The 21699-nt window shown below is 44.0% G+C and overlaps 1 protein-coding gene across 1 annotated transcript; it reads right to left on the bottom strand.

Annotated features, from left to right (window-relative positions):
• Positions 1-1028: 1028 nt before the first annotated feature.
• LOC134496818 (vomeronasal type-2 receptor 26-like) lies at positions 1029-14618 on the bottom strand. Its single transcript, XM_063302531.1, has 6 exons — positions 14380-14618; positions 13049-13346; positions 11835-11978; positions 6439-6666; positions 2332-2458; positions 1029-1930 (listed from the first exon to the last, which is right to left on the bottom strand). Exons 1-6 carry the CDS (start codon positions 14616-14618, stop codon positions 1029-1031), a joined length of 1938 nt encoding a protein of 645 aa, XP_063158601.1.
• Positions 14619-21699: the final 7081 nt, after the last annotated feature.

Below are 21699 nucleotides of genomic sequence, written 5' to 3'. Positions count from 1 at the left end.
GCAAAGACTTTCATGGATGAGAGATTTATGATTAGCTTTTTCTCTGTCATGGTAGTAAGATAACATTTAGTCAGTAATTATTTATTTATCTTACAGACTCAACTTTTTGTGGCTCACAGCTACCATCTCTTTGTGAGTCACAGCTACTGAAACATAATAGAAGCATTCCCAACAAGGATTAGAGGAAGACCTAAAGCTATAACAACAGAGGAAAAACAATATTTGGAGTCCAGATAGAGAGGTCTTCTTCGGGAGACAATGTCCTAATGGGGGCTGCATCCCTGAAAAAACCCTTCCTTCCCTGATGACCATCCAGCCGTTTCTCTGTTGAATTAGAAACCTGGCAAATTCTGCCCAGGTAAAAACTCAAATAGCCTGAATAAAAACTAGTAGCATTTTCAGCCAGGCTGTGCTGATCAAGCACATGGGAAAGGGTAGCCTGGGCTGTGTTTGGAGAGCAGGAGTGGGGAGGAGGCATTAACTATGGCTCAAGATCAAAGCTAAAATTCAGTTGTCTCTTGTCCAAGTTATAACTGACTCATGTAAGTGTGTCTGTGCAAGCCTCGTTTGTTTTCTCATGATGACATGCTCAGATGGGTTTGATGATAAAACCATGCCAGTATAAATGTGTGCGACAGTTTGGATGTTAGAAAATAAAGAATCAGTAAGACCTTTTCTGAATAACCATGAAGTGTTATCACCAAGACTTATATATCAATCAAACCATGGAGAAAGAGATATAATAAAATATGTACGTCAGCAATAAGAAGAGAAAACATAGAATAAAAGGGGTTTAATCACCAGCAGCAGCATTGGAGAGGGGTGGGCTTTCAAAGTGTCAAACAAAGAGTGGATACTGAGCTATCAAAACCCTTCTCCTTTACTCCATGGAAAATACATCCAGAACATGAAAAAAAGGAAGGACTTCAGTTGCTTTGCCATGTCTGCCATCTAGAACTTTTGGGCTCTCCCCTAAAGATATTTCTAGTCACTGATATATGCAGAAAATAGAATGTTGTGAGTAGTCATTATACTATCCTCCTGTTCAAATGTCCTTTTGTGTTTAGATGTGGGCTCAACAACATGATGTAGCACTTGGGGAGAAAGATGCAGCCCAGGAGACCTGTGGTAGAGGCCAAGATGGAGAAGATCTCCACAGCCACCATATGTTTTCCTTTGGTGCTCAGATAGGCTGGAATGAAGGACAGCCAAACGCTGCAAAACACAAGCATGCTGAAGGTGATCAGCTTGGCTTCATTGAAAGTATCTGGCAATTTTCTTGCAAAGAAAGCCACAGTGAAACTGATGCTGGCCAGCAGCCCCAAATAGCCCAGGACAACATAGAACATGGAATCCGAGCCTTCATTACATTGCACAATGATCTCATCAGTCAGGGAATGCATGTCCAACTCTGGGAAGGGAGGAGAGGTGATCAACCATGCTGCACAGATAACAGCTTGGATAAAGGAGCAAAGGACAATGACAGATGCTGCCAGTCTTCTCCCTAGCCACTTCCTCATCCGTTTTCCTGGCTTGGTGGCCAAGAAGGCCAGAACTACCGTGATGGTTTTGGCCAAGACACAGGAAACCGAGATGGAGAAAATGGTGCCAAACAGAGTTTGCCTGAGAAAGCAGGTCACTTCCCCAGGCCAGCCAATAAAGAACAGGGAGCAGAGAAAGCAGAGGAGGAGAGAGGAGAGAAGGATGCATGTGATGTTCCTGTTGTTGGCTTTGACAATGGGGGTGTCCCAGTGCAGAAGAAAGATCACTGCCACTAAAATGAGGGTTGCTGAAAAGAAAAGAATCAAGGAAGTCAGAGCGACTCCCAAGGGTTCGCCATAGGATAAATAGCTGAAACCTTTGGGAAGGCACTGGTCTTTTTCTGCATTGGAATAGTGGTCTTCTGAGCATCTCCCACATTGGTCTGCATCTGAAATACATGAAGAAGGCCTTGTCATTTCCAAACATGCAGAACATTGTACACAACTAACTTAGAGAAAACACTCCTGGTGATGCCATTCACCCTCCCCAGTCCACTCACACAATTATCCTTTCTCAACCTTTCGCAAAAGATTCTGTGCTATCATGAATGCAAAAGTTCAATTTCTGTGTTTCCATGCTACTTTCCACTGTTTCTTTCTTAAAAGAACTGCATCTCTCAACATGGTGAAGGACATCAATTTATACAGAATGTAAGCTAACAAATGTTCCTGAAGTTTAATATTTCACTAGGTACTATAGCAAAATTGGAAAAAATGAAATAAGAATGCACTTGAAAATTCTGGATGTTCCTCCTTTATAATTCTTTTCTTTCTTTTGTCTTCCACTTGCCAATTTCAGCTGAAATTCTTCCTTCGGGGCATTTGGTACAATTGTAGCAACAAGCTTGTTTCCCTTCCTGAACAGCCTTGCTGTACCCCTGGCGGCATCTCTGCACACATCTGGCAAGAGGAGGTACCTGAAAATGATCAACAGTAAGGTTTATGGGTAGCATTCACCAACCACATCTGGATATTCTCCGCTTCATTTGGAAACAGTGAAATTAGAAAGGGAACTGGTTTGCGAAATTGAAGGAGGGTGCAACCCCTTTTGAGCACAAGACATCCCATGATATAAATAGTCGTTGGAAGTGTTCTACCTTTGTAGCAACCATCCTCTATTGCACGATACCATGTCCTACTTATTTGGTATTGTACAACCACAAAAGGCGATAGCATGGTAGCCTCTGCTATTTGGAGTATATGTGTAGTTTCTTTGTGTCATAGCCACATAGAGCGCATCCACCAGTAGCAACCCTTGTTTCTTTTCAGAAAGTGTGCTCATTTTACTTCCTTTGTTGCAGAAGACATAATTTTGCATCCACAAGAAAGCTAAGAAGAAATTTAAATGGGGGAAACTATACAAGGAAATAATATTGTAGATTTTAAAAATGAGAGGAAATTCTCAAATAAGTTTTCCGTTTTGTGAGAAAGAGGGAAATATTCACTTGAAAAAAATTGTTGTATTGTTTTGTCCAGCCTCAGCACTTTCACTCAGTTTTTCCACATGCCTGCTTATTCTTTCCTATAAGAATGGAGAAATAATATCCCACTCATATATATTCTCTATACATAGGAGATATTTACTATGAAGTTTCATCACATTTTAAAAGCAATTTGCTCCTTACATTTATTCTGTAATTTTCTTTTAAAAATTCCATAACAACTTCTTAAAGTTAGTAGCATATTAAGGAATTTTAAAACACTGATTCACACAAATATCCTTATATCATAAAACATTCCAGGATGCAACTCAGGATAGGAAACCAAATTCTCTTTGTAAATATTTTCATGACGAGAAACACAAACATCCAGCAAAATGACTAGACTCCAGGACATTATGACTATGCTCTACTTGGATTTTCACGTCTTTAACCAAGGATATTATGAATTATGAGTTCAACTAGCCCCAGACGTCATGACACAGCTAGCTCAAAACCGAAAGGACGGCTAGCAGCCGCCAGTGCTGGTGGTGAACGGTGAATCCGATGTTCTAAGGATCAACACACCATTGGAACCTGGAATGTAAGATCTATGAGCCAGGGCAAATTGGATGTGGTTATTGGTGAGATGTCAAGATTAAAGATAGACATTTTGGGCATCAGTGAACTGAAATGGACTGGAATGGGCTACTTCACATCAAATGACCACCAGATCTACTACTGTGGACAAGAGAACCACAGAAGAAATGGAGTAGCCTTCAAAATTAATAGTAAAGTGGCTAAAGCAGTGCTTGGATACAATCCAAAAAACAATAGAATGATCTCAATTCAAATTCAGGGCAAGCCATCTAACTTCAAAGTGATCCAAATATATACCCCAACCACAGATGCTGAAGAAGCTGAAGTAGATGAGTTCTATGAGGATCTGCAGCATCTACTGGACAACACGCCTAAAAGAGATGTTATTTTCATCACAGGAGACTGGGATGCTAAGGTGGGCAGTCAGATGACACCTGGAATTACAGGTAAGCATGGCCTGGGAAAACAAAATGAAGCAGCACGCAGGCTAATAGAATTTTGCCAAGACAACTCAATGTGCATAACAAACACTCTCTTTCAACAACCTAAGAGACGCCTTTATAAATGGACTCCACCAGATGGACAACACCGAAATCAGATTGACTACATCCTTTCCAGCCAAAGGTGGTGGACATCTATACAGTCGGTAAAAATAAGACCTGCAGCTGACTGTAGTTCAGATCATGAACTTCTTCTTGCACAATTTAGGATCAGACTAAAGAGATTAGGGAAGACCCACAGATCAGCTAGATATGAGCTCACTAATATTCCTAAGGAATATGCAGTGGAGGTGAAGAATCGATTTAAGGGACTGGACTTGGTAGAGAGGGTCCTGGAAGAACTATGGACAGAAGTTTGCAACATTGTTCAGGAGGCAGCAACAAAATACATCCCAAAGAAAGAGAAAACCAAGAAGGCAAAATGGCTGTCTGCCGAGACACTAGAAGTAGCCCAAGAAAGAAGGAAAGCAAAAGGCAAGAGCGATAGGGGGAGATATGCCCAATTCAATGCAAAATTCCAGAGGCTAGCCAGAAGAGATAAGGAATTATTTTTAAACAAGCAATGCGTGGAGGTGGAAGAAGACAATAGAATAGGAAGGACAAGAGACCTCTTCCAGAAAATTAGAAACATCAGAGGTAAATTCCAGGCAAAAATGGGTAAGATCAAAAACAAAGATGGCAAGGACCTAACAGAAGAAGAAGAGATCAAGAAAAGGTGGCAAGAATATACGGAAGACCTGTATAGGAAGGATAACAATATCGGGGATAGCTTTGACGGTGTGGTCAGTGAGCTAGAGCCAGACATCCTGAAGAGTGAGGTTGAATGGGCCTTAAGAAGCATTGCTAATAACAAGGCAGCAGGAGACGACGGCATCCCAGCTGAACTGTTCAAAATCTTGCAAGATGATGCTGTCAAGCATGCTTGATGCATGCTATATGCCAGCAAATTTGGAAAACACAAGAATGGCCATCAGATTGGAAAAAATCAACTTATATCCCCATACCAAAAATGGGAAACACTAAAGAATGTTCAAACTATTGAACAGTGGCACTCATTTCACATGCCAGTAAGGTAATGCTCAAGATCCTGCAAGGCAGACTTCAGCAATTCATGGAGCGAGAATTGCCAGATGTTCAAGCTGGGTTTAGAAAAGGCAGAGGAACTAGGGACCAAATCCACTGGATAATGGAAAAAGCCAGGGTGTTTCAATAAAAAACATCTATTTCTGTCTTATTGACTATTCCAAAGCCTTTGACTGTGTCGACCATAACAAATTGTGGCAAGTTCTTAGCGGTATGGGGATACCAAGTCATCTTGTCTGCCTCCTGAAGAATCTGTATAACGACCAAGAAGGAACAGTAAGAACAGAACATGGAACAACAGACTGGTTTAAGATTGGGAAAGGAGTATGGCAGGGTTGTATACTCTCACCCTACCAATTCAATTTGTACGCAGAACACATCATGCAACATGCTGGGCTTTAGGAATCCCAGGCTGGAGTTAAAATCACTGGAAGAAACATTAACAATCTCAGATATGCAGATGATACCACTTTAATGGCTGAAAGCGAAGAGGAACTGAGGAGTCTGATGATGAAGGTGAAAGAAGAAAGTGCAAAAGCTGGCTTGCAGCTAAACCTCCAAAAAACCCAAGATTATGGCAACCAGCTTGATTGATAACTGGCAAATAGAGGGAGAAAATGTAGACGCAGTGAAAGACTTTGTATTTCTAGGTGCAAAGATTCCTGCAGATGCTGACTGCAGTCAGGAAATCAGAAGACGCTTAATCCTTGGGAGAAGAGCAATGACAAATCTCAATAAAATAGTTAAGAGCAGAGACATCACACTGACAAAGGTCCGCATAGTTAAAGCAATGGTGTTCCCCATAGTAACATATGGCTGCAAGAGCTGGACCATAAGGAAGGCGGAGAGAAGGGAGATAGATGCTTCTGAACTGTGGTGTTGGAGGAAAATTCTGAGAGTGCCTTGGACTGCAAGAAGATCCAACCAGTCCATCCTCCAGGAAATAAAGCCAGACTGCTCACTTGAGGGAATGATATTAAAGGCAAAATTGAAATACTTTGGCCACATCATGAGAAGACAGGACACCCTGGAGAAGGTGCTGATGCTAGGGAGAGTGGAAGGCAAAAGGAAAAGGGGCCGAGCAAGGGCAAGATGGATAGATGATATCCTAGAGGTGACGGGCTTGTCCCTGGGGGAATTGGGGGTGTTGACGACCGACTGGAAGCTCTGGCGTGGGCTGGTCCATGATGTCACGAAGAGTCGGAAGTGAATGAATGAATAAACAACAACAAAATTATGAATTATAAAATTATAATTTTATATCTGAACTAATTAAGGAACCCCCAAATTTCCCACCTGCTGAAACTTGTGATTCCACAGAATGGCACTTTCACTGATGATGAACGTCTTCCCATCGGGGGCTTTGGAGACCATCCTTCCAATCTGAATTCTCTGGAAAGATTTGTTGTGGAATGTGACCATGTTGAAGATGTCATATCCAGGGTCAAAGTCCCCCTTCTCATCAAAAATGATTTCATCTCCTGCACCGTTATTAAAATGGGTGTTTCCCAAAAAGTAATGAAGCTGGATTTGAGGGAGAAGAAAAGTAGAACAGATCAGAAAACAAGATCAGAAAGCATTCTCAGTAGAAGATAGGGTTCTCACATAAGCAGGGCAAAACAGCAGTTGTTGGAAAACTAAAGAACAGGGGGAAACATGCCATCCCACCCAGAAGTGGGAGGGAGCAAGCAGATTGTTATATATGGTGGTAATCACAAGGGGACATGGAACACTGCTTCTCTATATAGCCCCTCTTCCTGAATCACAGCATTGTTGAACTTCTATTGAATCTGGCTTCCTAACGTTCTCCAATAATTATTATTTATATTCTTGGATATCATGGAAGCTTCCCTTCCTCATTCCAATCCTTCTTGTGACATATGTCCGGACTGTTATAATGCGTATAATGCATCTGGAATGTTACAATGGAAATACATCCTACCAATTGGAAGGGGAAATTTTATATATCAAGAGGTAAGTGCACCATCCAGTTGAGATGATCTTCTGGGGACTAAACAATCATGTAGGTACCTTTCCAAGAGTCCTGAAATGGTTTCTTATTGCCTCGTCTTACTTTTTTTAAATTGCTAGTCGAACCAAGAGGTGATATTTCGGTGATAGCCGAGGGGAGGCACAGTGTGTGAGTGTGGGTGGTGGTTGGGCTCTACTAGTGCCGAGACCATCAGCTGGTGCACTGGGGTGGGGGGCCTTCATCGCCCTGTGATTGAGTTGAACTGTGGTTGTGTGAACGAATGGAGGGGTCCCTATCCTTAACCAGTGATCTCAGGTGTCCCGGAGTGGGGACTAATGGATCTCAAGATTCTGCTTGTTGTAGGGCAGGGCAGGTGATTGAGGTGGTGACGGGTAGGGATGATATGACAGGAGCCAGAGCGTGGGTCATCATAGAGGCTGACAACCCCAGTGTTTGTTACCTGTGGCATGTTCCCTGGTCCTGGATAGCAGACTTGTGGTTGTCCTGACTTTTGGCTGCTTCTTTGTAATGCCAGGTCAATAAACAACAAGGCCCCCCTCATATGTGACTTGATCACAGAAGAGGGGGCAGACCTGGCATGTATTACGGAAACCTGGCTGGGCATGGAAGGAGATGTTGCTCTTTTGGAGATATTTCCAGCTGGGTTTCGAGTCTGGCATCAGCTGTGACCTCAGAGCACGGGAGGAGAGGTGGCTGTTGTCATCTGAGAATCCCTAGTGGCTGTCAGGGGTCCTGATCCACAAGTGGCCGGGTATGAGACCCTATTTTTCAAGCTGGGTTCCTGAAAACAGTCGGGAGTGTTGCTATTGTACCAGCCTCCCTGCTGCATAGCAACCTCCCTGCCTGAGCTGCTCGAGGCCGTCTCGGGGCTGGCGGTGGAATTCCCCAGGCTTATGGTATTGGGGGACTTCAATCTGCCATCCCTGGGGCAGGCCTTGGAAGTAGCCTGGGAGTTCATGGCTACCATGGCAGCCATGGGCCTGTTTCAGATTATTCAGGACCTGACTCAAGACAGTGGCCTCACCCTGGACCTAGTTTTCTTGTCGGAGCAGTGGCAAGTTGATCTGAGGGGAGAATTACATCTTTCCCCTTTGTCATGGTCAGATCATGCCCTGGTGGCCTTGAGATTCTCTCATGCCACACCCTTCTGCAGGGAGGCAGGACCCATTCAATTGGTCTGCCCCTGATAACTGATGGACCCGGCTGGGTTTCAGAGGGAGCTGGGGGTTATACCCAAGTCTCTCCTGCATGGTCCAGCGGAGGCCCTGGCTGCTGCCTGGAATAGGGAGGCGGCCGGAGCCTTGGACAGGATTGCACCTGTGCAGCCTCACTTGCCCACCCAAACCCGGCACTCCCCGTGGTTTACAGAGGAGCTGCGGGTTTTGAAGAGGGTTAAGAGATGCCTAGAGCGCCACTGGAGGAAGACAAAAGCCGAACCCAACCGAACACAAGCTAGAGCGGTGATTAAGTCCTACCTTGTGGCATTTAGAGCCGCAAAGTGCCAGTACTTCTCGACTCTTATTGTGTCTGCAGAATGCCACCCAGTGGCCCTGTTTAAGGTTATCCGATCCCTTTTGGGGAAAGGGTAGTCAGAAATCCACCTACAGGGCTATGCTGAGTAATTTTCGGGGCACCTGCAGGATAAGATCGCTTAGATCCGGACTGAGTTGGATTCCGAGCATGAGACAGAGTCAGAAGAGATACCCAGGGAACATACTTACCAGGTTATCTGGGACCAGTTCGATCCTGTTGAACCTGAGGAAGTGGACAGGGTCCTTTGGACTACCACATGCCAATTAGACCCATGCCCCTCCTGGCTGGTGAAAGCAGCTCGGGAGGTGACATGTGGCTGGGTCCAGGTGATGATAAATACATCCTTGAGGGAGGGGGTGTTCCCAGCAGCCTTTAAAGAAGCGCTGGTGTGCCCCCTTTTCAAGAAAACATTGCTGGACCCTACTATACTGGACAATTTTTTGCCCAGTCTCCCACCTCCCCTTATTGGGGAAGGTGGTTGAGAAAGTGGTGGCTTTGCAGTTCCAGGGGGTCCTGGAGGAAACGGATTATCTAGACCCCGTTCAGTCAGGTTTCAGGTCTGGTTATGGGACGGAAATGGCATTGGTTGCACTTATGGATGACCTCTGGCGGGAGCGGGATGGAGGCAGCGCATCCATCCTTGCTCTTCTTGATGTCTCAGTGGCTTTCAATACCATCGACCATGGTATCCTTCTCTACCGACTTAGGGAGTTGGGGGTGGGTGGTGTGGTTCTGCGCTGGTTCACCTCCTTCCTCCAGGGTTGGTCCCAGTCAGTGTTGATAGGGAGTGAGAGATCCGGCCCACGGCCCCTACTTTGTGGGGTGCCACAGGGTTTGGTACTCTCTCCCTCCTTTTTAACATCTACATGAAACCACTGGGTGAGATCATCCGTCACTACGGGGTTAGGTATCATCAATATGCAGATGATACCCAATTATACATCTCCATCCTGGGTGAAGTAAGTGATGCCGTGGCCCTCCTTTCTGAGTGCCTGGGGGCTGGGGGGGCCTGGATGGGGGACAACAGGTTGCAGCTGAACCGGGGGATGATGGAGTGGCTATGGATTAATGTCTCCTTGATCTCTGGGAAATTGTCATCTTTAGTTCTGGATGGGGTTGCACTACCCCAGACAGACCCAGTGCATAACTTGGGTGTCCTCCTGGACTCACGGCTCCTGCTCGAAGAGCAGGTGGCAGCCGTGGCTAGGAGGGCCTTTGTGCAACTTCATGTTGTGCGCCAGTTACGCCCCTTCCTGGAGCAAGAGGCCCTTCGAACGGTCACTCATGCCCTGATTATCTCCCATATAGACTACTGCAATGCACTCTACATGGGGCTACCCTTGAAGAGTAGCTGGAAGCTACAGCTGGTGCAAAAGGCAGCTGCACAGGTGATCTTGAGTTTCCCAAGATCAGCACATGTCACCCCTTTGCTCTGCGAGCTGCATTGGTTGCCAGGATGCTTCTGGGTCCAATTCAAGGTGTTGGCTATCACCTTTAAAGGCCTACATGGCAAGGGTCCAGGTTAGCTATGGGACCGTCTCTTCCCCATCAGATCAACCCGTCCCTCCTGGTCATGCAGAGGGGGCATGCTATGGAGCCTGTCAATATTAGGATTCCATCTGGCAGGGTCCAGGAGGCAGGCCTTCTCTGCAACAGCCCCTGCCCTTTGGAATATCCTTCCCCCGGAAGTGAGATTGGCTCCCTCCCTCCTGGACTTTAGGAAACAACTAAAGACCTGGTTCTGTTATCATGCCTGGGGCGGGAAAGAGAGTAGCCATTCCTGGGGATGGTTAGTTTCTTAGAAGGACCCTGCTCTGCTTGCAAATTACAGAGAACTTTCAGCCATTGGCGTTTTTATCATATTTATTTCACTATATTATATAGTATTTCACAGTTTTATATTTTTCTTATTTATGTTTTATTGTAAACTGCCCAGAGTCCCTTTTGGGAGATGGGTGGTGATAAATTTGATTAAGAAATTAATAAATAATATTTGCTTATGGTTGCTCCTCCACGTATATTCTGGGCCCAACCCTGCTGATTTCTGAGGCCACATAAGCCGGGCAGGGTGATGAACTTGCTGAGAATATATAACTTATAATAGGTGCAACTTTTGATTTTGTGAAACCATTCATTTTCTTTTCTACTCAAGCAGCACATACCCTTCAATCAGTCACAGCACGTGCCCACCATCTTTCTTCATGACTACCGCAGCAGATGCTGAAGTGTATGATGGCATATCTGTAAACCTTTTCTCTACGCATGTGTGTATAAATAATCCTGCAGCAAGAGCAGCAGGGCTACTTAGCAGGAACATATACGTTGTTTCCCAAATGAGAATGGGACAGGCCCCATAACAAAGACTGAGGAGACAAACCACAGCAATTTTAGTTCTGTGCGCTCAAATTTTGTGATCTTTGGCAGCATCTGTGTATTTGTGTGACTGATGACATACCTGCCATGGCTGAACCTCCCAAAGATTTGCCCCATCCTGATTCCTCAGGGAAGCTGCCTTTGCTCTTCTTGAACGCATTGCTTGCAAAGCATGTGCTGCAGAGTAAACCCCATTGTAGATGTTGTAGCTCTCTCCAGACATGGTCATTTCAAAGACAGAGCCAGGAAGACTCCCCAGTTTTTCTCTCCCAGTGCAGCGATTTGCTCCTTTGCGATCTGGGCGGAATGAACAGCGAAATGCAGACTCCCAGAACCAAGTCATGTCAGGAAAGCGATTTGAAAAAGGGTTTATGCTCTCAAGAAACTCCTGAAATCTTGGCACCCGATTTGTGTGGAGTGAGAAGTATAAGGACCCATTGAAGGTTTGTGCTGGGAAACTCCCCCCTGAGAATAAAACAGCAGTGAAATCCCACTGGGATGTTGTGATCCAGACTCTGTGATCTACTGGGGTCATATCAACAAATTCAGAAGAATGTAGAACCCATTGTAGACCCTCCATGGATTGGGCACTCCCAGAGACAAGGAACACATTGATTTTCTTCTCTAAGAGGGCATCTCCTATTTCGTGTAGTGTCGCAAGAAGAGACTGTTTATTTAATCTCAAATTTATCAGAAGTGGGATCAACTGCATCCAAGCAATGCAAATATCATTCTGGAAGAGCTTTGGCTGGAGATTTTGGAGAAAGGTTTCCCCATTCTCATCCTCAGATACCAAAAGGCCAATCCAGTTCCATCCAAAATGCTTCAGTAGCTGAACAATCCCCTCATACTGTAAGTTTTCATTGGGAACCATGCTGAAGAAGGAAGGGAACTGCCTTTTATCACTCAGGACTGGGTCAGAGGAGCCATAACTGAGCTTTTTAGGAGAAAGAGGCATTGAAAATTAAATTGACAAGTGCATCCTTTTCTCTTGAGGAACATAAAGCTTTTCCATTCTCCCCAGAACATTGGATTCTACTTAAACATTACGAGTGAATTGCACATAACCAAGCATTACCATCAAGATTTACATGGAAGAAGATCATAATGTTCACAACATGAGACCCTGAGAATGTGGGCTCCCATTCACAACTGGGAAGGGTGAAGACTTCAGTTTCCGTCATTCCTGATCACTGGATGTACTGGCTGAAACTGATGGGTACTCAAATTCAGCAAGAAGCGGAGATCTTCTTAGATCACTGCTGCTAATGTAGGTTTTGACTGGTAATAAATGATTTATGAATAATTTTCAGCCCACCCTTTTTTGCACCATTAAGATTTATTTATTTATTTATTTATTTATTTATTTATTTATTTATTTATTTAAGTGTATTCACCACCCATCTCCACTTCAGGGAGGTTTACAATAAAACGGGGAAGGGCAGATACACTTCCCTCAATATAAAGATGCAACCTTCCTTAGCAATGACCAAGTTTTTCTTGTCTGAAAACTCCCTAGGAGACTTTTTCCTATAAAGATGGCACAAAAGCTGTTGGAGGGCAGGATAGTCTTAACACTTCCTTACAAATCCTCCTGGAATTGGGCAGTTGTAAGGTTACATCTAGGAAGGATAATTTTAGCCTGTGAGGAGACCAAGGGAAAAATGTCACTACTTTGGGCAAAATAGTAAAGTCAGAGATGCTGTCATACACCTCCAGATATGGCAATGTGTATACCAAATGCCTATTCCTCAAATGTACCTGTATGCAACATTTGGTGTGCTTTTTCCCTCTGCCAAATAAAATCCTTTTTTTGCCCCCCCCCCATTTATTTTTACCCAATATCTATTTTCCTGGATTATTTTGATAGACACTATTCATTTTTTCAAAATAGAAATTATTTTCCTGTTTCTTCATTGTATATTCTCATTCTGTCTTTTTCATCATTTCCTATTCTGTGCAGACTCTTTCTGAAACTCCATCTTGATCTGTGGAAAATGCTCATACCTGTGGAATCTTGTAGGTATTCAGGACGTGGGCCATGTGGATGGAGTTTGGGGAGGTGAGGCCACCAATGATAGCCAAGAGGTTCCTCCTCCTCCTTCTGACACAGTTGTAGTTGATGGGATTCCTTTGTTTCAAAAAGAGAAGATCTAGAAGGTGCTTACTGGCCAGCCTGACACTGAAACTGTTTTCATAAACCTCCAATCCTAGTGTGGTGTTGGGTAACAGCTGGAGGTCCTGGTTGATCTCACGAATGGCAAAATACATGGAAAGAATGTGCTGGTAGTTTTTTGGCATCATGCTGAAAGGAGAGTGCACAAGGACATATAGTTATACCAGCCATAGAAGCAAACTAGTTTTAATAAGGTAGGGAATTCCAGCAATTTGTGCAGAGGGGAGTAATTTTGGATTTTCCAAAGACTGTAAACCAAGAATCAGATTTACTTTTCATGTGAACAGGAAATCCACATTCAGCAGCATATCAACTTTTCAAGTCAACTTTGGGGGGATATATGTGAATTATATGCTCACGTATAAAAAATAAACCTTTAGTTCACCCATTGTATGATGTTTTGCAACTTCCTTCTTTCTTTCTGTGGAAAGATGAACTCTTTCATCTCTTTATCTGCTTCTGGTACTAGTACTGTGTAAAAATTCACATCCAGCTAGTCTTAAATCAATATATGTGAACACTCAATATGGAGATACATCTTCACACTCTACTTTCAAATCTTTTAATCTTTTCCAAATATTGTCTTCATCCACTGGAATTAGTTAATAAACCATTTGATGAGGGGTGCCTCCAGTGAATTTCTCAGAAGTAATTCTCTTGGAATTTTATTCCCTTTAAAATACTGCTCCTAATGGGTTCCTGTAAATAATTACACTATCCTGCGTTTCAATTTCTGAATTCTGCTTTCCAGTCAGAGAAAACGCGGAAAGCCCCAGTATTTCTTCTATTGGAAAAAGATGGAGAGTCCAATGGCCCTATTTTAAATGAGCTCTATGAGACTTTGATTCTTGGGATGGGTGGAGGAGAAATGTTTGAGTATGCCTTGGAAACTCAGTATTCTGAGAATGTATGCTAAATGTATGTTTGATAAATCTCAAAGATGGTCCATTAATTTAGAAGCCGATCCAAGTTTTATGTTTTCTGGATGTTTACTTAAAGGCACCTCTCTGGGAGCCATGTTCAAAATTCCTAGTTCCGCTGAATGTGGCAGCCAAGGGATAGGTGCAGGATCTGAACCTGCATTATCTACCCCTTGCCTTGATTCTATCAGCTTTCTCTGAAGATGCAATGCACATAATTCAAAGAAGAAAGATGCACTTACTTTCCAAATAAGTAAATCTCTGGCTCTTTGGTGAAACTCTGTAAGGTTTCGTCAATATTTAGAAGGGAAACAAATCCCCCAAGTATCATTTCCCCTCTGGAGGTGGCAGGTTTTGCTGGAGCGTTGGTGAGTTGACTGCTCATGGATTCCAAACCCTCACTGACCCTCTCTGGAAGGAAGAGCAGAAGTGTTTTGAAGGCCAGCAGTCTTGAGCCACCATCCCATCTGCTCATGTACATGGTCGACAGAAAGAGCTATGGTAAAGGCAAGGACCTTTTCTTCTTGAACAGACCTTAGAGGGAATGTGCCCTGAAAAGGAGGAAGTTGGTTAAAACGCAGGTCAAAAAACAAGGATAAACTGTCAAGACAGCCCAATGGCAACCCTTTCCCTGTTATTGCTAATCTCGGAGATTTCAGTGGCACAAGGGGAATTGTGAGGGCTCTTTTCAAAGTGTAGCACTTCTGACCATATTTCCCCCAGCAGCCCTTGTGCAGCTGTGATTCTGCCAAAGAAACACAAATGGAACACAGTCATTTTGCTAATTATAAAGCAAATAACAACCTTCTCCCAACTCTCTAGTCCCTGATGATCTAGAGAAACGAAGTTTGTGTGACATCTGAATGTGGCTAGTGCAAGGGTTATAGTCGGTGTGCTATAGGAAGTGTAAATTCCTTTTTGTTGCCTTGCAATCCTTCTTCTTCTTCTTTTTTGCCCCATCCTTATATTCGCAAAAGACTCAGGAAGTTTAGCTCTTGAGAGTGAGGTTAGCACCATTGATCGACTCCAACCCCTCACTGCGATGCCAACTGGTCAGCCATTTGTTGGTGTCAGCCCCGTTTTCCGCTCTGTCAAGGGCACTCTGTATGTCATTCCTCTCATCTGAGTCATTTCCCTTTACTCCTCATATTTTTTATCTTAATATTTCCATCAGGAATCTGGTTTCTTCTCCATCTTCACTGACGTCAGAGGCTGGAGAGTATCAGTCCCAGGACAGGGGGACTCCACGCCCTTCCCCCAAAACTCTCTTCACTCGGATATGAGAGCAGGGACAGTAAATTTTCAGACATCATATTTCATATCCAAGAAAAAATCTTACCCTTTGCTGACCCCAAGAAAAAATCTTATAAAAAAAGCAGAGGGGAGTTAGGCAACCTTTTTTCCACACAAAAGTGCCTGGCACCCAAAATAAAAGGTAAACCAGAGGTGAGATGTTACTGAGAATCTTGTGTTCATTTCTCTCCCTACTAATATGTCAATCCTTGTTATTCAGTGGAATTTATTTATTTATTTATATTTATTTATTAGATTTCTATAGCCACCCATCTCAGCGAGTGACTCTGGGCGGCTTACAACAATAAAACTATAAAACAATGAAAACAATTACAATTAAAACAGTTAAAATATAAAATAAATACAAAACAAATATACATGGCTGCCAAGTAAGCAATGCATGGATATCAATACAGGCATGAGATGGGACCATACACACGCTCGAGGCCCCAGGCCCGGGCACAAAGCCAGGTCTTCACGGCCTTACGGAAGGCCAGCAGGGTCGGGGACATCGTAGTTTCTGGAGGGAGGATGTTCCAAGGGTAGGCGCTATGGAAGAGAAGGCCCACCTTCTAGTTCTCACCAGCTGACACTCCCTGGCTGACGGGACCCACAGCATACCCAACCAACTAGATCGAATTGTACAGTACACACGACCTACCTGGTTTGAGATTTAAGATAAGACCTTAAGAGCCGGCTAACAGCCTTTTTTCCCCCACTCGTAGGTTGATTTGTTATGTGGAACTTAGTAAGCAATAGGAAGCCCAGTAAGCCAGCAGCAGAGGCCAAACAGAAAATATCTCCATGACTGTCAAATGTTTCCCCTTGGTGGTTAGTTAATTTGGGTGAAATTACAGCAACGGAGGGGGCCCACCCGGTGGCACTCATGAGAGAGAGACCATCAGCCATGAACCACTCTCCTTCAGAGTTTACAGGGGCATTCAGACCGATTTGATTTTACCCCTATTAGGTAAAGGAATGGAAACATCAGACAAGCACACTGTGAAGTGCCTTTTAGAAGATTTGAAACCCTCTATCAGTCTCTCAGTATCTGTTTTGGGTAGTGACAATGGAAATAGGATAGAGCTGGCATGAGAATTACATAGATTTTTCTCCTTCAGTCTAATTGTGCTGTAACTTTATGGATAATAGCTCTATTGTTAAAATATTACATTTTTGAGTTTCAGGAATCTGTATAGGAGAGGAAAAAGAGTTAATTAGAGATGTCACCAGGGAAAGCCTTTAGTCCTGAAATGTAGGAAGCAATTACAAAAACCATACGGCATTACACCATTATGTAGGATGGAGAAGAGTAGCGTCCCTGTGAGGTGAACTGGCCTGAGCCTGCGGCCTCCCTTCTTTGAATTAATTGGATGTAATTAATTATCATCCAGAGCCATTAAGTAGAACTGTCTGCTCTATTCGTTTTAAGCTCCTTGGATACTTTTTCCTTTTCTCTAAAATGGCAAGCTACATCATCCTGATTCTTGGGAGATCCCAATCCATAAATCATTGTCACACTGGGAAGCCCTTTGGACCTTTTGGTGGATGGCCATGGGATCTGACTAAAAGTTAGACCCAAGTCCCAGCTGCTGTGGCTGGAAGAACCTCTTCATGGAGGGTCTCAGTCTGCAAGGTGAAAGAAGCTCCATTAGTGGGATGGGAGGTTGTGACCTAAGGAGCTCTGGTCCCTCCGGTGCCTTAGAACCAGCCAATGGACATCTACCAAATGAAGGAGAAAAGGCTTCGAAAGTCCTGGATCAAAAGGTCCATTGTCCTTCTATGAGGACTTAATCTGGATCCTCCAGTTACACCAAAACTAAAACCAATAAAGCATTGATTATGCTGAGAAGGTCAGCAGGAGCACATTCTCAGAAGAGACCATGGAAGCATTTTAGAATAGGCAGGGTTGAGGAGCACCTGACTCAAGGCTGAATGACATTCAAAGCAAGGCAAAGACTTTCATGGATGAGAGATTTATGATTAGCTTTTTCTCTGTCATGGTAGTAAGATAACATTTAGTCAGTAATTATTTATTTATCTTACAGACTCAACTTTTTGTGGCTCACAGCTACCATCTCTTTGTGAGTCACAGCTACTGAAACATAATAGAAGCATTCCCAACAAGGATTAGAGGAAGACCTAAAGCTATAACAACAGAGGAAAAACAATATTTGGAGTCCAGATAGAGAGGTCTTCTTCGGGAGACAATTTCCTAATGGGGGCTGCATCCCTGAAAATACCCTTCCTTCCCTGATGACCATCCAGCCTTTTCTGTGTTGAATTAGAAACCTGGCAAATTCTGCCCAGGTAAAAACTCAAATAGCCTGAATAAAAACTAGTAGCATCTTCAGCCAGGCTGTGCTGATCAAGCACATGGGAAAGGGTAGCCTGGGCTGTGTTTGGAGAGCAGGAGTGGGAAGGAGGCATTAACTATGTTTCAAGATCAAAGCTAAAATTCAGTTGTCTCTCGTCCAAGTTATAACTGACTCATTTAAGTGTGTCTGTGCAAGCCTCATTTGTTTTCTCATGATGACATGCTCAGATGGTTTGGTGGTAAAACCATGCCAGTATAAATGTGTGTGACAGTTTGGATGTTAGAAAATAAAGAATGAGTAAGACATTTTCTGAATAACTATGAAGTGTTATCACCAAGAGTGTATATATCAATCAAACCAGGATAAATTGTTAGAATAAAAGATGGACTTCAGCAATAAGAAGAGAAGAAATAGAATAAAAGAGGTTTAATCAACAGTGGCATCAGGGAGGGGTGGGCTTCAAACATGTCAAAGAAACAGTGGATACTATGCTGTCAAAAGCTGTTTTCTTCGTTACTCCAAGGAACAAACATGCAGAACATTAAAAAAAAAAGATGGACTTCAGCTGCTTTCTCATGGCTGCCATCGAGAACTTTGGTGCTGTCTCCTCAAGGTGTTTCTGGTCACTGAAATATGCAGAAAATAGAATGTTGTGTGTAGCCACTAAACTATCCTCCTGGTCAGATGTTCTTTTATGTTTAGATTTGGTCTCAAGAATATGATGTAGCACTTGGGGAGAAAGATGCAGCCCAGGAGACCTGCAGTAGAGGCCAAGATGGAGAAGATCTCCACAGCCACCATGTGTTTTCCTTTGGTGCTCAGATAGGCTGGGATGAAGGAGAGCCAAATGCTGCAAAACACAAGCATGCTGAAGGTGATCAGTTTGGCTTCATTGAAAGTATCTGGCAATTTTCTTGCAAAGAAAGCCACAGTGAAACTGATGGTGGCCAGCAGCCCCAAATAGCCCAGGACAACATAGAACATGGAATCCGAGCCTTCATTACATTGCACAATGATCTCATCAGTCAGGGAATGCATGTCCAACTCTGGGAAGGGAGGAGATGTGATCAACCATGCGGCACAGACAACCACTTGAATAAAGGAGCAGAGGACAATGATGGATCCCACCAGTCTTTTCCCTAGCCACTTCCTCATCCAGTTTCCTGGCTTGGTGGCCAAGAAGGCCAGAACTACTGTGATGGTTTTGGCCAAGACACAGGAAACTGAGATGGAGAAAATGGTGCCAAACAGAGTTTGCCTGAGAAAGCAGGTCACTTCCCCAGGCCAGCCAATAAAGAGCAGGGAGCACAGAAAGCAAAGGAGGAGAGAGGAGAGAAGGATGCATGTGATGTTCCTGTTGTTGGCTTTGACAATGGGGGTGTCCCAGTGCAGAATGAAAGTCACTGCCACTAAAATGAGGGTTGCAGAAAAGAAAAGAATCAAGGAAGTCAGAGTTACTCCCAAAGGTTCGCTATAGGTTAAATAGCTGAAATGTTTGGGAAGACACTGGTCTTTTTCTGCATTTGAATAGTGACCTTCTGGGCATCTCCCACATTGGCCTGCATCTGAAATACAGGAAGAAGGCCTTGTCATTTCCAAACATGCAGAAAGTTTTACAGAAGTAACTTAGAGAAATCCCTCCTGGTGATGCCATTCACCCTCCCTAGTCCACTCACATAATGATGCTTCCTTAACCTTCAGCAAAAGATTCTAGCTAAAGTGCTATCATGAATGCAAAAGTTCAATTTCTGTATTTGCATGCTACTTTCCACTTTTCGTTTCTTAGAAGAACTGCATCTCCCAACATGGTGAAGGAGATCAATTTATACAGAATGTAAGCATTAAAAAGTTCCTGAACTTTAATATCAGTAAAAGATAAAACCCTTCCACTAGGTATTATAGCAATTTTGGAAAATATGAAATGAGAATGAACTTGAAAACTCTGGATGTTCTTCCTGTATAATTCTTTTCTTCTCTCTCTCTCTCTCTCCCTTTCTCCCTCTCTCTCCCTTTCTCTCTCCCTTTCTTCTTTCTTTCCTTCTTTCTTTCTTTCTTTCTTTCTGTCTTTCTGTCTGTCTGTCTGTCTGTCTTTCTTTCTTTCTCTCTTTCTTTCTTTCTTTCTTTCTTTCTTTCTTTCTTTCTTTCTTTCTTTTTTTCCACTTGCCAATTTCCACTGAAATTCTTCCTTCAGGGCATTTGGTGCAATTGTAGCAACAGGCTTGTTTCCCCTCCTGAACAGCCTTGCTGTGCCCCTGGTGGCAGCTTTCCACACATCGGGCACGGGGAAGTACCTGGAAATGATCAACAGAAAGGTTTATGGGTAGCATTCCCCAACCACATCTGGATATACTGCACTTCATTTGGAAACAGAGAAATTAGAAAGGGAACTGCTGCCCAGAGTCCCTCCTTGAGGGGGAGATGGCCGGTGATAAATTTGACAAATAAACTGGTTTGCGAAATTGAAGGAGGGGGTGCAACCTCTTTTGAGCTCAAGATGTCCCACGATCAGAAATTGTTGTTGGAAGTGTTCTAACTTTGCAGCAACCATCCTCTATTCCACGATACCATGTCCTACTTATTTGTTCTTGTACAACCACAAAAGTAGATAGCATGGTAGCCTCTGATGTTTGGAGTATATGTGTAGTTTCTTTGTGTCATATCCACATAGAGCGCATCCACCAGTAGCAAACCTTGTTTGTTTTCAGAGAGTGTGCTCATTTTCCTTCCTTTGTTGCAGAAGACATAATTTTGCATCCTGTGATGGTTGCCTTATTCAGAAAAAACACAGACTCACCAGCCAGGGCTAAGGATATCTCGTTTATTGAGAATAGAATGCAGACACGGAGAAAGATGGGAATGAGCACATGGTGTGCGAGGTAGCCGGTAAATACCCGTGGTGCAGACCTGGTCCTTCCCCACCCCCCATTGTCCCACAGTCTTGACTGATGGTGAACCCAGAGTCTCGATGGGTGATCAGGTCGCGATTCCAGGGTCTCGATGGGGATTAGCGCTGATTACCTCTGTCCTCTTCCTGTGTCCGGAGCAGGTGTGTCCCCCATGGTAATGCAGAGATGTCAGGGAGATAGGATGATGGTTTCCCGGGTCAGGGCAAAGTAATGGCTCCTTTGTCTGTTATCTGTTTTGTTTTTCAGTGCTTATGGGATTAGCACTGATTCTTTCCTCCCCGCTTCCCTTCACCAGAATGGCATGTCCCCCGTTGTGATGTATGTATACATCGCAACGGGGGACATGACATACTGCCTCCCCCAAAAAAACTTCAAGGCACCGGTTTGGAAGGATACGCTGCATGGAAGCGTGTGACTAGCTGTTGTGCTGAGACATCCCGGGCATGAACCCACTCAGGGTGGGGGAAATGTCTCCAGCGGACCAGGTACTGAAGGGTGCCCCGTAGCCTTTGGGAATCTAGGACCTCCTTTATTTCAAGGTGCTGTTGCCCATCGATCATGATGGGAGGAGGTGGGGGGGGTTTCCTTATGCCACTTTGAGGAGGTAGCCGGTTTCAGTAAGGCACAATGGAATACTGGGTGTATGCGTTTCAAGTTGTGTGGCAATTCTAACTTAAAAGTTACCGGGTTGACTATTTCTACTATTGGAAAAGGGCCAATGAACTTGGGGGCTAACTTCTTTGAGGGCTGTGGAGACTTCATGAATTTAGTGGAGAGGTAGACCTTATCTCCCACTTTGAAGTCTGGCTGCGCAGCCCTGTGGTTGTCTGCATAATGCTTGTAGGTTGCTTGGGCTTCGGAGAGAGCCAGTTGAATGATTGGCCAAATGTTGGCTAGCTGAGCAGCCCAGTCACCTGGGGAACAAGGCGGGGTAGCTGGCTGTGGCAACTCCAGGATCGGGATGAAGTCTCGTCCATAGACTACCCGGAATGGGGTGTGGCCCATGCTCTGGTGCACTGCATTGTTGTATGCCATGTCAGCAAAG

This window comes from Candoia aspera, chromosome 4, assembly GCF_035149785.1.
Source record: "Candoia aspera isolate rCanAsp1 chromosome 4, rCanAsp1.hap2, whole genome shotgun sequence".
Taxonomy (NCBI): Eukaryota; Metazoa; Chordata; class Lepidosauria; order Squamata; family Boidae; genus Candoia; species Candoia aspera.
This window is presented reverse-complemented; position numbering and strand designations above follow the sequence as displayed.